This window comes from Ambystoma mexicanum, chromosome 2p (genome assembly GCF_040938575.1).
Source record: "Ambystoma mexicanum isolate Mex_15411 chromosome 2p, UKY_AmexF1_1, whole genome shotgun sequence".
NCBI lineage: Eukaryota > Metazoa > Chordata > Amphibia > Caudata > Ambystomatidae > Ambystoma > Ambystoma mexicanum.
The window spans coordinates 345,314,846-345,329,068 of record NC_090923.1 but is presented as its reverse complement, the minus strand read 5'-3'; the positions used below and the strand labels follow the sequence as shown (position 1 = coordinate 345,329,068).

Below are 14,223 nucleotides of genomic sequence, written 5' to 3'. Positions count from 1 at the left end.
ATGCAAAAATCTACACGCGTGTACTTGCAGCCAGAATTGACGTCCATATGCCCTGACTAATACATCCTGACCAGGTTGGATTCATTCTGGGAAGACAGGGCGCAGATACTATGCAAAAGACGCTGCACCTAGTCGAAGAAAATTACAGGTGATCCTGCTCTCCTGTCGGTGGATGCCGAAAAAAGGCGTTTGACAGGGTGGAGTGGGCCTTCTTGGGGGCGGTACTCGAAAAGGTTGGGCTGGGTCCCACATTCAGAAAAGGTGTCAAAGCAGTTTATACTTGCCCGAGGCCTCATTGATGGCTAACTCTGAATATTCCAAGTGGTTCTACCTGGAGAGGGGTACGAGACAAGGCAGCCCTCTTTCGGCGATATTGTTCGCACTCTCCCTAGAACCCATCGCTCAGATGCTTAGATCATATCATCAAATTGAGGGCCTTCAGGTGAATGGAAACAAGATAGCACTTTATGCCGACGACATTCTCTTACACATAAGGAACCCCCTAGCATCGATACAAAAAGCCATACAACTAATAGAAACCTATGGGGAACTTTCAGCGTTTAAAATAAATAGATCAAAATCCATACTATTCCCATTACAAGAACCCACTCCAGAAACCACCGCCGCCAAGTTCTCCACTCTCGGTCTCGTGACAGGCGGAACCACTCTCCGTTACCTAGGGATAAACCTGACACGAGATTTGGAGACTTTATATGAAGCCAATTTTCCCCGCCTACTAGCCAGTTTCCATGCCGACTTAAATAAGTGGCAGAAGCTTATGATCTCATGAATAGGGAGGCTTAATGCAATCAAAATGGTGTGTCTCCCAAGATTTCTCTATCCATTTCAAATGCTCCCATTACGACTTCCGGAAGCATTCTTCGTGGAAGTTGAGAGGGCCACCCTGAAATTCCTGTGGCAGGGGAAAAAGGCAAGGATAACTTATGAGACCCTCATCCTACCCAAGGAAAAGAGAGGAGTAGGCCTCCCCGACCTAAAAAAATATTACCAAGCCGTCCAGCTAAGGATCCCTGATCCCCTCACCTGAGAGGCCGGACAGAATTACAGTTGGTGCAGCTGGACACTTACAATCTAGCTCCGGCCACGGTTGCAGAATAGTTATGGGTCTCGAGGGATAAATTACTGCGCAGACTCCGAAATCACCCGATACTGGGCACGATATGGGAGATCTGGAGGAAGATGGTCGATATGCAAGCAATAACCACATGGCCTTCCCCTCTGAGCCACATATGGGCTCCGGGAGTCTGAGAGGAGATCCCCAATCTCGAGAGGTTCCAAACGTGGTATGAAGCAGGCCTTGAAAGGGTGGGACAACTATGGAGGGAGGGAAAGTTCCTTAAGATTACTCAATTCGAAGAATCATTGGGGATACACCCATTGCCAGTCTTCCCCTTCTTTCAGCTTAAGGGGGTCCTTACGCAAAACAAATGGAAGAAGCACATACAGAGGGACCTCACCCATTTTGAGAAACTACTTGACACAATGACCGAAACCAAGGTCTTGATCTCTGCTATGTACAGAGCACTGATAGAAGCAGGGAAGGGGTCAACTGCTCAACTAAGGAAAAGGTGGGAATGAGTCTTGGACTTGGAGTTGGAATTAGAACTGAGTTATGGACAAGGATCTGCAAAGGGGTCTCACAGGTTTCTATAGCAGCCCAATATAAACTGCACGCCTTCAAACTTCTCCACAGGTGGCAATACGACCCACACAGGTTGTCAAAATGTTCCCATCAGCGAGTCCCATGTGCTGGCGCCACTGTGGGGAACAGGCACATTATTGGCACATGTGGTGTTGGTGCCCCGGGTGAAATTGTTCTGGGGTGAAGTCCTGGGGTGGATCAGGCAGATAGATGAGATCTCCCGTGAGGCTGCACCCCTCTTAATTTTGTTTGGGCTGGAAGAATGAAAAGGGGAATTGAGAAGAATGATGGGGATTGCTGCTCTGCTCCTCCTTGCCGCACGGGCCTGCCTGGTGATCAAGTGGAAAGCGGAATTGGCCCAGAGTAAGAGAGAATGGATCACTGTTGCAACAAATATCTGTGTATTTTTATTATTTTGTATTGGTTAATCTTATTTAAACCTTAAACATTGTTCTCCTTACTCCATTAGTAAGGTCATTATTCCTTTCTTAAAATCCTCTTCCATCGATAAGAACCAGTCCAGTAGCGTGTTCCCTCCGTTACCTTTTGTTCCATCATTACATTGTTTCAAAATTTGTTTTATCAAAATAATTAATTGATTAATTACATAAATCTACTCCTAGATTTGTCTCAAAGTCCGGACCCTTCTTCTTCCTGATTCAGATTTAATGTTTCGACAAATTTTAGTGCATCGAGGGTTTTGCCAATCTTGTCAACAGTCAGGAGTCGTTACCAATAATCTTCTTCCGTCTCCTCAGTAATATTCCTTATATACCTACCCATATATATCTCTCTTATCCATTTTAAAGCTGGGCAGACTAACCTAACATTTATGATTGTTTCCAGTTGGCCTTTAAGTTTGCAGAACCTGCAATATGCTGCTGATTTTTCAATTTGCCTCCTTTTCCATTTTACTTCTCTGCAGTCCCAAGTGTTAAGTCTGCAACGCAGCATCAGGTCCCGGTAATGCTTAGATGGAAATTTCAACAGGTACGGCGGTAGCATGTTCAAGCCTTTTTTTTTCCCAGACGATGTTATAACATAGATTTCTTTTCAATCTTTGTTCCTGGGTTTCCTCTCAGTCCTTTTCCCGGATGTCTCTTTTTTGCTTTATCCGGATTATTCTTTAGGGTATCTTCCAGGAGGTTTACTTGTTCCATGCAAGCTTTGCATCTTCTTTTCCAGTTATTAAGCAGCTTATCTTCATTCACTATGTCCGTGTGTACTAGAATTTCAAATGGCTTTGATGGTATGTCCAGGATGCACTTTCTATACAGAGATAGAGATTGCCAAAGTGTGACTGAGGCCACCGATTGGAGTCTAAGCTCCATTCTTATGAGTTCCACTGGTAATGAAGTTGGTAGGCGCAAGATCTTATGCCAAAAGTACGCCTCGCAGAGATTCCAAACTTCCCATCTCAGGGCTAAGAGTGCCTCAGCGCCATAAATGATGACCGCCACCACTTTCTGCTTGAAAAAGGTTACAATCGGGGTTAAAGAAAACTTCCCATATCTGCGATGTAGGCAAATCCCTTGATTTGTCAGGGCCACTAGTTTTTCCCGGATCAGAGTGTAATGTGCCTGTTTGTTGCAGTTTTTGTTAAAAAAGGTACAGGTACAGTGTCGTTTCCACTTCTTCCAGTTTTTCGTTTTCCAATGACCATGTCCCAGTTTTTCCTGCCAATTTTCTTCCAATGCCAGATTTCAAGGTTAAGATCATAGTTTTTTTGACGTTCACCTTCATGCTGTTTTCATTTAGATATTTATTGAAGGTCTCAATCCGTCTTTGTAGGCCTATTGGTGTTTGGTCTATAAATACCGCGTCATCGGCATATAGCATCCACGGTATCTCTTTACCATTTATTTTTGGCAGGAATGCACGAATCTTGTCTTGGGCCGTTTTCATATCGTTTTCATATCGGCCATATATAGCACAGAGAGGCACGGAGCTACTGCACAGCCCTGTTTGATTCCTCTGGAGGTTCTGATCCTCCTGGAGAGCCGCCCATTGCTTGTAATTTGAACCTTGATTGAAGTGTCAGTATATAATGTTTTATGGCTTCCAGTAAGTCCTTTGGGCAAGGACTTACTGGAAGCCATTTTTTGACCACAAATGTTCTCTATTAATTCCATCGAAGGCTTGTTTGAGGTCAATAAATGCTAGGTAAAGTTTTTTTTTTCCCAGCTAATGTATTTGCCTTCAGCAGGTTAATTAGAAACAGATTCAAGGCGGTGCCAACTCCACTAACAAAGGCTGTCTGTCTTTCATCTAGGATTTTGGCCTGAGAAGCCCATTTTTTGAGGCTCTTAGTAGAAGTGATGCAAATAGCTTGCCAATTGAATCTAGAAGCGCTATTGGCCTATAGTTCCTGGGGTTTTCCCGGTCTCCCTTCTTGTATATCTGTACTATATAAGCCTCCGTCCATGTGGCTGGAATTTGTTTTGTTTTCATGATTTGTTGAAATAGGGCATAAATTAGATCAGTCCATTTCTCACAATTTTCTTTCAACAATTTATTGGAGATGCCATCTGGGTCAGCTGCTCTAGAGGTACTAAGTTTGTTTATTAAGATTCGGATGCCATCTTTATCAAAGTCCAGGGCCCAAGGGGTCGTGTCGGGAGTCTCTTTTGTGGTTTTTCCCTGGATTTTACCTTCATAGAGAGCAGTGTAATGTTGGAACCATTTCTCTTCTGAGACTTGATTAATACCTATGGCCGATAGATTGAGGTCTCTGTCGTTGAGTAAGTCCCATGTACCTCTTGCGTTGTTAGTAGATATTGCGGCTAGCATTTTTTCGGCATCCCTTTGCATTCTTAGGTGGCTAGTTTGTCGCAACCAGTTCTTATAGGTTTGTTGACTTTTCCTCAGAAGTTCCTCTCTTTCTGTATTGGTATTCTATTTTTTTTTAAATATATTATCAGTTGGTCATTTTCCTCCGTCATGGATTTGTCAATTACATCCATGATTGATTTTAGAAAGATCGCCTGTCCAGGCATATTCTCACTCCAGTAGATGTTAATCAAGATCATTTGTTATGGGCCTTTCCAGTCTTAAGCTTCAGATGTTACTTTGAGCATTTGTACATATGGGTTTGGTGTCAAATGTTCTAATACTTTTAGTGGACATTCCAGTTTCCTTAGTATCATGAGACCTTCCCTTAGGTCCCTTTCTAGCCGGGTTGGTAAAAACTTCATAGCCCTCGCATACTGAAGGTTCACGCAACCATGATTCCTGTATTGAAATGAGGGCATATTTTGCCAAGAAGCAGCTGTCATTTGAGAGCAGGTGTTTGAATCCTCTTCTGTTCCACGAAGCACAGAGGATCGACTTCTGCTCGTTCTCCTTACTCTATTGTTTCTTCTTAGAATTCAAGGCATTTGCCATCCATGACCAATCCTTTCCCTGACTGTCTGCCTTAATTAGCTTACTCCATGTCCTCCTTGGATTTTCAGAATTGTCCACTGTGAACCTCAGGGTTTTCAGTGTCTCCTTACTTTTTTTAGTTGTTAAAGGGTTTTCTTTCTGATTTCCTTCCATTTCTTTACCTTTTTCATTCTTTTCCTTCTGTGTTTCAGCATCTGGTCTATTTTTTATGTACTTTTTCCCAGTGTCTGTAACTCTAGGTCTTACTGAAATCTCCTCCTTTGTTTCTTTTCTTTGACCCGTTTGAGCTTTTTCTTTTATTTGCCTAGAGTCATCATCCAGATCCTCCAACAGGAACCCCTTCTTTTTTAGAATATCAGTCGCCTCCAAGAGTTTCCGCTTTATCTTCTTGGACGTCAAGTGCAAGATGACTTGGTCCAACCTCTGTTCCCTTGGGAATTCGACTATTTTTATATCCTCAGTTGATATCATCCGTGGTGGTAGGACTTGGTTACAGAGCTCCATCACATAGCTCCTATTTAATATCACCCTTCTTGGTCCATTTACAGCTGTTTCTAGTTTTAAATGGCATCCTTTAAATAAAATGGATTTCTTTGGTGGTGATGTTGGCGTCAACACTTTCCTTTTCTTAGCTTCAGTGTGCTTTTTTTTTTCTTGATCATTTAGTTGTTTGTCTTTCGTTTTATCCTCCCCTTGTACACCTGTTCTTTTCTTTTTTGTTCCAACGTCTTAAATTTGGTGGACTCCTGGTCTGAATCCCAATCACTTTCAGATGGTCCCGATCGTCTTCCTCTCTCCCTGCTATTTTCTTGGGCACTTTTTTTTATGGGATTTAAGCTTCTTATCATCCTTAGAGTTTTCAGTTGGGTCTACGGTATCCCAGTTGTCTATGGTTTGCCATTCCGATACACTGATACTGTCCCAGTCTTCATCCTTACTGTCGTTTTCCATCAGCTCAATAAGATCACTGAGATTTGCTGGCTGCTCCTGATCATCCCGGTTTTCCTCTATTATTGCATTTTCTAGATCTTTTATCCCCTCTGTCTCTAAAGAGTCATTCATATTCAGTTCTCTTCTAGATTTCTTAGCACACTGTGTATTGTTTCTTCTGGGTGGAGTTCTTAGATTCCTCAGAAAAGGTCTTGAGCCATTTACTTTACGTTTAAGGGATTCATTTTTGGGTTTTTTCCCCTTTTCATTCGGTATTCTTATGATCTCCTTCCCATTTTGATGGGTCAAGTCCTTCAACGTAGCCCCTGAAAAAATTGCAAAGGAGGATAGTTCCGGTTGAGCTGAGATCGGTTGTTTGGTTGGAATGCCTTTATCCTTTCCCTTTGTCCCGGACGGGATCAGAATCACATCGTCCAGATGGTGCTCCTTTTGTTTAGAGGGGACGGTTACACCCTGTTTCAATTTCATTGGGCCATTTCCTTCTTTAAGTTTTGTATCGGTCCAATCGCCCTCGTTCTTTTGGCTTTTATGTTTATGGACGCTTCTCATCCATTTGCAATCCTCCAGGACTGCTTCCATCAGCAGGGATTTATCGGTCGCATCTCGCCTAGCTAAGTCACTAAGGCGAGATTGCCAAATTTCGGTTAATTCTGCTTCTTTATTTGTTTGTTTATTTAAGCTCTGCAGAGAGGAAGTCATTTGGGTGTGTGTCTCTTTTATTTGAGTATTGCTGATGGTCACCTCTTGGACAGTCTTTAATTGCCTCGTAGAGCTTTAAAAAGGGGGCCATTGTGATGGTTAACGAAGCCATAACCACTTTTTCAATATGCTCCATGTCTTTTTCTCTTTCAATTTTACATTAACCAGCTGACCACATTATATATTTAAGATGATATTCTTCTGCGCTTACCTATCCTGATCCTATATGTACTGTATCACCTGTTTCATTTGTTGAAGTTACCACTATTTTGTAATAGCCTGTGCCAGGCATTGTAACTAAGTTTCGAGTCTACTTGTACTCTTGCGCCCAGCAGCCTATGGGCTTGGAGCGCATTACTAAATAAATAAACAAACAAACAAACAGGCCTTGGTTATTACCCGTAGGATTTGTTTGTTCCCTGATTCTCTTGAAAGCCTGTTTGCATCTTCCGAGATTAGAGAGCTGATTATGTTCCTTCCTGTTTGCTCCTTCCCCACTGCTGCTGCTGCAGGATCCTCGACCAAAGAGGAAGGGCTCCCTTTGGCTTGTTCTTTATCCAGAGCGGCCATTCTCTCATTTATCAGACAAAAGCTCTTTCTTTTTTCTCTTTCGATTTTGTCCGTCAGTATGGTAATGTCTTGCAAGATTTTGTTTGCAAGACATGAATTGCTCAGGCTTGCTGGAGCAATATCTGATGCTCCATTGGTATTCATTCTTCCTAATGGAATAGCCTTCCCCATGTGGGGCCTGGTATGTTCAGCATCATACCCAACGGTGCCAATTATTTTGTTTGCTTCATTGAGGGGATTTATAAATCGACTCCCTTTTCCCTTTAGGGGATTTGTAGCCAGTGGACTTATCTTCGTTATGGGGCTAGCCTTATCTTCCCTATACGGTTGGAAAATGTCTATAGGTTCTTGAACTATCTTTGTTGGTGCTGTATAATCTGTCTTCTCACTCAGGTTGATGGACTCCTGTAGGGCTTCCTCCATTTGTCCCAGTTCGATCACATCCCATTGGTCTCCTCGGTCCCATGATGCTTCTGATGATTGATGGTCATTTCTGTTGCTATCCATACCGCAGCTAGGCTCTAATGTCGGTGGCCTTAATGTTTCATTTAGACTCGTGGCCATTCTTGCCTCAGAAGTCAATTCACTTAGGTCCGCCCTTTCCACCTCGTGAGACGATGTGGTCAATTGTGGATTCTCCATTATTTCACCTGCATTCTTGTTTTTTCGGGGGTGCTGATCTTCTCTAAGAATGTCTAGAGACAGACCTGTTCTATTCAAAACCTCCATCTCCCCCACTGCAAGGTGTGTTACAATGACCTCACCCTCAGTTTGTAGGTTCCTCTGGTTGTTTAAAGTCTCTTCAAGTGGGTTGGCAGACAGTAGACTGAGCTTCTTTGGTCGTGCGTCGGTTCCCTGCACTAGGATATGGTCCTCACTTAGTGCTATTTCATTGGGATCACTAAGAGTTTGTTCAGCCACTTTCTCCTTGCAAGTAGGCTCAATAGCCATCTCAGCTAATATAGCTATTGTAGGAGCTAGGGGCAGTTTTATGATTTCTCTTGCCGTGTGGATAGTACACGCCATGGGTAATTCAGGAGAATTTGGGGCCAACCACAAATTATCGCCTTTTTCTACTAACTGCAATTGATTTGATATTTCCATATCTGGCTGACTGGCTCCCACTGATAAACCTTTTCGTTTTTTTGTACAGAATGGTAGGCGAGTCTGTTTTAGCGTAGCCGTTCTCAAAGTTTGCTCCGGACTCCCATTCGCCTCCGGGAGTGAAGCAAATCTTTGCCTTACCTGCAGGCGGGTTCTTAATCCAGTACCTTGTAGATCCCTTGATGCTGGGGTTGATTTCATGTTATCGAGGGCCTCTTCGTTGTGCTTGGTCACACTGACTTCCGGCTGCCAACAATTTAGAAATCCCTGCAAAGCCACAGCAAGCAGCCAAACAGCTTAACAGCTGACACAATCCTCTGTAACGATGCCCTTTGTGCGCCGGTTTTAGCGCTGCAAAGGTGTCTGGGTGGTGGTTTTATTTCACTTCCTGTAGGCGTGGTAAGGGGCGGAGCCAACCAGCGCAACGGCGCACGCTCCTGCACCGCGTCCTCCTCAGCAGCAAACTGCGTGTTCCACAACACCTCCAAAGTCCTCCGTAGGCTGGCAGATTAACAGAGGGCAGGTGAGGGGGGTCGCAGCCACAGCTTAACAGCTGACACAATCCTCTGTAACGATGCCCTTTGCGCGCCGGGCTGTGTAATAGAGAGAATTACTGCATCCCTACATGGAAAAGCCACCCAATATTAGGCGTGGTGGGGTGACTTTGTAAATGCATATATTACTACTTCCCCGCAAGAACCACCATAATGGGAATGACAGCTGATCAGGCTTTGTTTATGAGACCGCAAATACAGTGAATGAACAATGCAGTGATGAGCAGTCACCTGAAGACCGCCACCGAACACCACCATACGCACTCAAGTTGTGCGGTTGAAACTGCTGACTAGTAATAGTTTAGCCACAAGCCAAGCACATTGTCATCGAGAACACAGATAATAATTTGGTTACTAAGAGAGGACACTGTTCCGGATGGGGGGTGGAATAAAAAACTTGGTTTATAGTTTCATGTTGATGTACCTTTGAGGGAAGACGGTGGGAGGAACGTCTCTAGTTTGGATATGTTTCAAATGATACATGTATGTTGATTACAATGCTTTTCAAAACCTAATAAAATTAAATAAAAAATAAATTCTACTTCATGTTCTAAGATATTAGCATTTTTACGTGTTTTATTTATTGGTTTTAATACTGTGAATTATGTTTTTTCTTATAGATGAACAGTGAACAACGCAGACGAAGAGTGAGTATAAGTTAATTTTCACGCTATAATAGTCCTATTTCTAGTTGCATGATTCTGTAAATTTGTCATCTATCGTTGTGCTGTATTGATTGTGATATAATGTAATTTTCTGAGTGACTAATAGTCCTTACCTGTACATTTACCAAATTGGACTATATGCTATGTCCCTTACATCCGTATTGCACTTCCAGTTCCAATCTGGCTCTTCGATATCCGCACAGGCTTCTGCAAACCCCAAAGAGTCTGCATCCTATCATTGTGGACTCTACTTGTTCATCAGTCTCCTGTGATTGTTACTCTTGGGTGGATTTGGACCGGCTCCTTGACTTTTTCTGCTGACGAGCTCTTGGACCTGCTGTATGACAAATTGAAGGAAAGAGTTGCTTGTGCTCAAGTTCACGCCCAGGAGGTCGACCAGTGGCCATTGACAAATGTATTTGAGGCTCGCCCTAAATAGGGTGATTGAATGTATGCTTCCTCCTCTGAGGAAGAAGGGATCAGTCTTTTTCACTGTATGGGAAATTTAGGTACAATGATGCTAGGATTGTTTCCTTCGAGGTGCTTCCAGGCTCTAGTTTATTTTCAAATATTAAACAAGAGGAGACCTCTCTTTGCTTCTGCTGAAATCATCTGTGATGGATTTTACGCTCTGTCCTGAAAAGCACCTCATAGTGAGCCTTCATTCTCTAAAGGTTTAGCTGATTAATAAAAGTCCTGCAAAGGGGATTCTTTTACGAAGGAGATTCTTTTGTTGTTCAGGGCAGGCTTGCTGTCTGGTCGACTATTGTCACTACAGCTTTGTCACTACAGCTCTAACGCAGAGCAAGATCCCTGCCTCACAGATGAAGTGCTTCAGCAGTGCAAGCCTGACCTCCCTATGGTCAGGGAGGTCCATTCACCAAAAGGCCCAGGGTAGCAGAAGTGACATCATGATCTTGATGGCATCATAGGAAGTGACATCACATGACATTTGCCACTGACGACATCACAGGAAGTGAAGTTATATGAACATTTTCTCTGGTGGCATCACAGGAAGTGACACTGCAAACGTTACAGAAATTACAATAACTACAGAGCTGTCCCAACATGTAAAAGGTGCAGTCATGATATGCTGGGGACACACCTAGCCAAACCATCAACAGCATTGCTTTCGTGTACCAGTACTAACAGCCATGACCAGTCACTTGCATTTTATATGTGTTGTTTATAGGCTCACAAACCAGCTTTCCATAATATGGTAAATACTGCCTCGCATGTCAGCTATAATGCAACCTCATATACCCAAAGGTCCCATCTTATACCAGCCATGTGCAGTCATCAAATGGAAGCTAGGGCCTCACTTGCTCAAAAGCTGTGATCAATGAAATTGAGGACTGAATCATCTAAATACCGCCCTCTTGTGCCAGGTCAAGCCTGAAATGCCAAATACATGATTTTGATTGCTTGCTTTTAAAGTGCAAATTTAATTGAACCACTTTTGGTGATCTCAGTTTGAGAAGTTGGGGAAAAAGGCCCTGCGAGATAAAATTAGTAGCCCAAGATCACACGTTATGTTGATTTATACCACGCATCGCTACCATCCAGGGGCAGTCTCCAGGCGCTCGTGTGGCGCTGCAAGTTAGGGGGTGGTGAGTTAGTGGGGAGAAGGGTGAGAGGCTAGATTCAGAACCAGGAGGAACTGGGGTCTGTGAGTGTTGTTTTGCATGTGGTAATTAGTGAGAGGCCTCATGCATTGTAACCATATGGGTAGGATTATGTACCTTGCGTGTGTGGTAGTGTTTGTGTGGTAGTGTTTTCTGTTGCTGATATGTGTTATGATGGGTTGGTTGTGTGCACTGGATTGGATAGTGTCCATAAGGGATCCAGAGTCATAGGTGGTTGTATCTGTAAGGTAATATAGCATCCTGGTGTGTAGTTGCATCGTTAACGGTTTGGGCTAGGCGGGTGTTGCACTCTAGGTGTGGGCATAGTAATGGTTTGATAAGGCTAAGGCTAGCCCCATAAGATAAGGCTAGCCCCATAACGAAGATAAGTCCACTGGCTACAAATGTTTGTTTTAAGTGTAGTGTGGCTAGTCCAGTATCTGATGTAGAGGCGTCGGATATGTACGAGGTGCAGGAAGGGAAAGGTTAGTAAGGTCGACCACTTTGTTGGGGCCTCTATCTGGGCAGCCCTTTGGGTACCGCTTGATGGTATCTAGCCAGGTTCTTGCTTGTGGTCCTTTGGCCTCTATCTTCTCCTTTCTAGTTGTTTGTGGTGGTGGTGGTGTTTCCGGTGTCCCTTCTAGGTTGCCATTGTGTGCTGAATAGGCAGGTTTTGAGCAGTTTCCGGAAGGTAATGTGGTTTTCTGTGATTCTAATTACTTTGGGCATGTTGTTCCAGGTGTTAGCGATTAGACGTGAGAACGCTGTACCGCCAAATTTCCTTTTTTGGTAGTGTCTTGTCTTTATTTGTAGGTCGTTGCTGGACCTTAGTTCCCTTCCTGGGTGATGCTGGCTAATCTTGTCTTGGCCAAATTCTGCTCCTTGTCTATGCAAGGCTTTGTGGGCGATGCAGAGCTCTTTTCTACTGGTAAGCAGTGTAGGCTTTTCAATGCTGGAGTGATGTGGTCTCTTCTGTTTAGTCTTAGTAGGATCTTGGCTGCTGTATTTTGTACCCTTGGAGTTTTTTGGTGTGTCTTTCTGGCATTCCTAAGTAGAGGCTGTTTGCGTAGTCAATTCTTGTGAGTATCAAGATATGATTGTGAGGGTTCTGTTGGGGAAGGAGAGGTAGTTAAGTAATTTTTGGAGTAGTCGTAGGAGGAAGAAGCAGTTTTGGGCGATTGCGTTGATTGGCGGTTCCATTGATAGTCCGTTGTCCATGAGTATTCCTAAGTTGTTTGCTACATGTGTAGTTACTTGTTGTGTTCCCAATGGCGATCGGCCAGTCCAGTTGTGGGTTCCCTTCATAGAATCCTGCAGGTGAGAGCATTATTTCCGTTTTTGCCGGGTTCATTTTGAGGTTGTTCATTGTCATCCAGTTGTAGATATCTGTGAGACTGTTGTTGAGGTTGTTATTTTGTTCCTGAATTCTGTTTGTTTTCACAATCAGTTGTGTTGAAAACTGGGACCTGTCTACAATTTACCCAGAAGACCACATCTCCTAGCATCCCATCTGCAATTTTACAGCATAATACTAGGAATTTTCTTATGTTTCATGAGCCGACACAGTTGTTTGTGTTTAACAAAGTGGACATGTAAATTATCATAATTCTAAATAAATATCAATAAATATCAAAATATAATTGCATTCTTCATCAAAACCTATTGGGTAAATCAAGTATACATTTTTGTGATGGGATGAAGGAGGAGCACAAAAACTTGCAGCAATAACTTAATTCACTGAGCTATCCCAATGTGTTTCTACATTCAGCATAAAAAAAGTACATTTTCTAAATGTACAAAAAAATAACTGCTTTGTACTGCTTACAATAAGGCACAAAAAATCACACTTAAGCAAACTACATACACAGATCTCTCTCTCGCCCTCTCTCTCTCTCTGAAAATAGGGAAAGTGTATACTCCTTCAGAAATTTCTTATGGCGGCGGCTCCCACTGTACAATCAGCCATCATTTTAAAAAGGGTAATGAAACTGAAAACACTTAGGGGATTTTTCTGTCCCAAGGTGTGTCAAAACAGGTGTAAAAACGAGATGTAAATGCCTTACACCAGTAATTACAACTGTTGTACTGCTCGGAGGCATTTTAAAAACGTTTGCAGGTGTAGTGCAAGAAGGGAGTGGAAATCTGCTTTCTCATTATCCTTCCTGCACTACATGCATGCCCCTTATGTTTTACGCCTACATGACATTTTCATACAGGCGTAAAACTAATGGATTCCTCTGGAATCAGCCTGCAATTTAGCACCTTCACCTTAGGAATCGATTGTAAATGCTGTCTTCAAAGTGTTATTTGCAAGCAGCATTTACATCTCTAAAAAAAGAATAGTAAAGTAAACAGTAAAGGCGATTTCACCTGTTTTTACTCTTTACTTTTGATCTTTGTTTTCTAAAAGTAAAACATTGCATGCAGTGGACCAACAGCAAGTAAGTGCCCCCTGCAAGGAATGAGCTCTTTGTCGAAAATAAGCCCTCTAGGAAGCCCAAACAAAAGTGACTCATTTCAGGCTAACTATGTTTTTTTGCTGAGCAATAAATCACTCTGACAACTAAGGATGAGAACCAGTAGGGCAGGGGTTGCATAGGCAGCATCAGGGGAACCCCTTGCTGCCCCCCCAAAAGCTACAGTCAGGTCATTATCTCTTTCTTTTATCACTAAGCCCATTGTTGCATTCTCAAATACATTTTTCACAGGCATTCAAGGCCTATAATCTCAAGCAGGGCTCTAGGGCAACAAACTAAATGAAGCATTTTCTCTCAGAAATGAAGACTGCCCCCTGTGCAGACAGATCTGCAGATAAAAATCTTTGGCAAATGGTGGAATGAAGCACAAGACCATTGGGGTCTTAAACCTAACAAAAGCAGCTATGAGGCTTTAACCGGTTCAAGCATTCTTGTGATCAGAGAGATACCCCAAACTCTTTCCAGAAAACAAAAAAAGTCCCTCTTAATGCCATTGCGGAGCTTCTGGAACATCAACTAGTTGCAGATTTG

The 14,223-nt window shown here is 43.0% G+C and overlaps 1 protein-coding gene across 1 annotated transcript in view; it reads left to right on the top strand.

Moving 5' to 3' along the window:
• Positions 1–14,223, top strand: part of DNAH12 (dynein axonemal heavy chain 12) — a 3,791,933-nt gene that overhangs the window by 239,098 nt on the left and 3,538,612 nt on the right. The window contains exon 4 of the mRNA XM_069643677.1: positions 9,546–9,572. Coding sequence (XP_069499778.1) covers positions 9,546–9,572 — 27 coding nt within the window. The remainder of the gene's footprint in view (positions 1–9,545; positions 9,573–14,223) is intronic.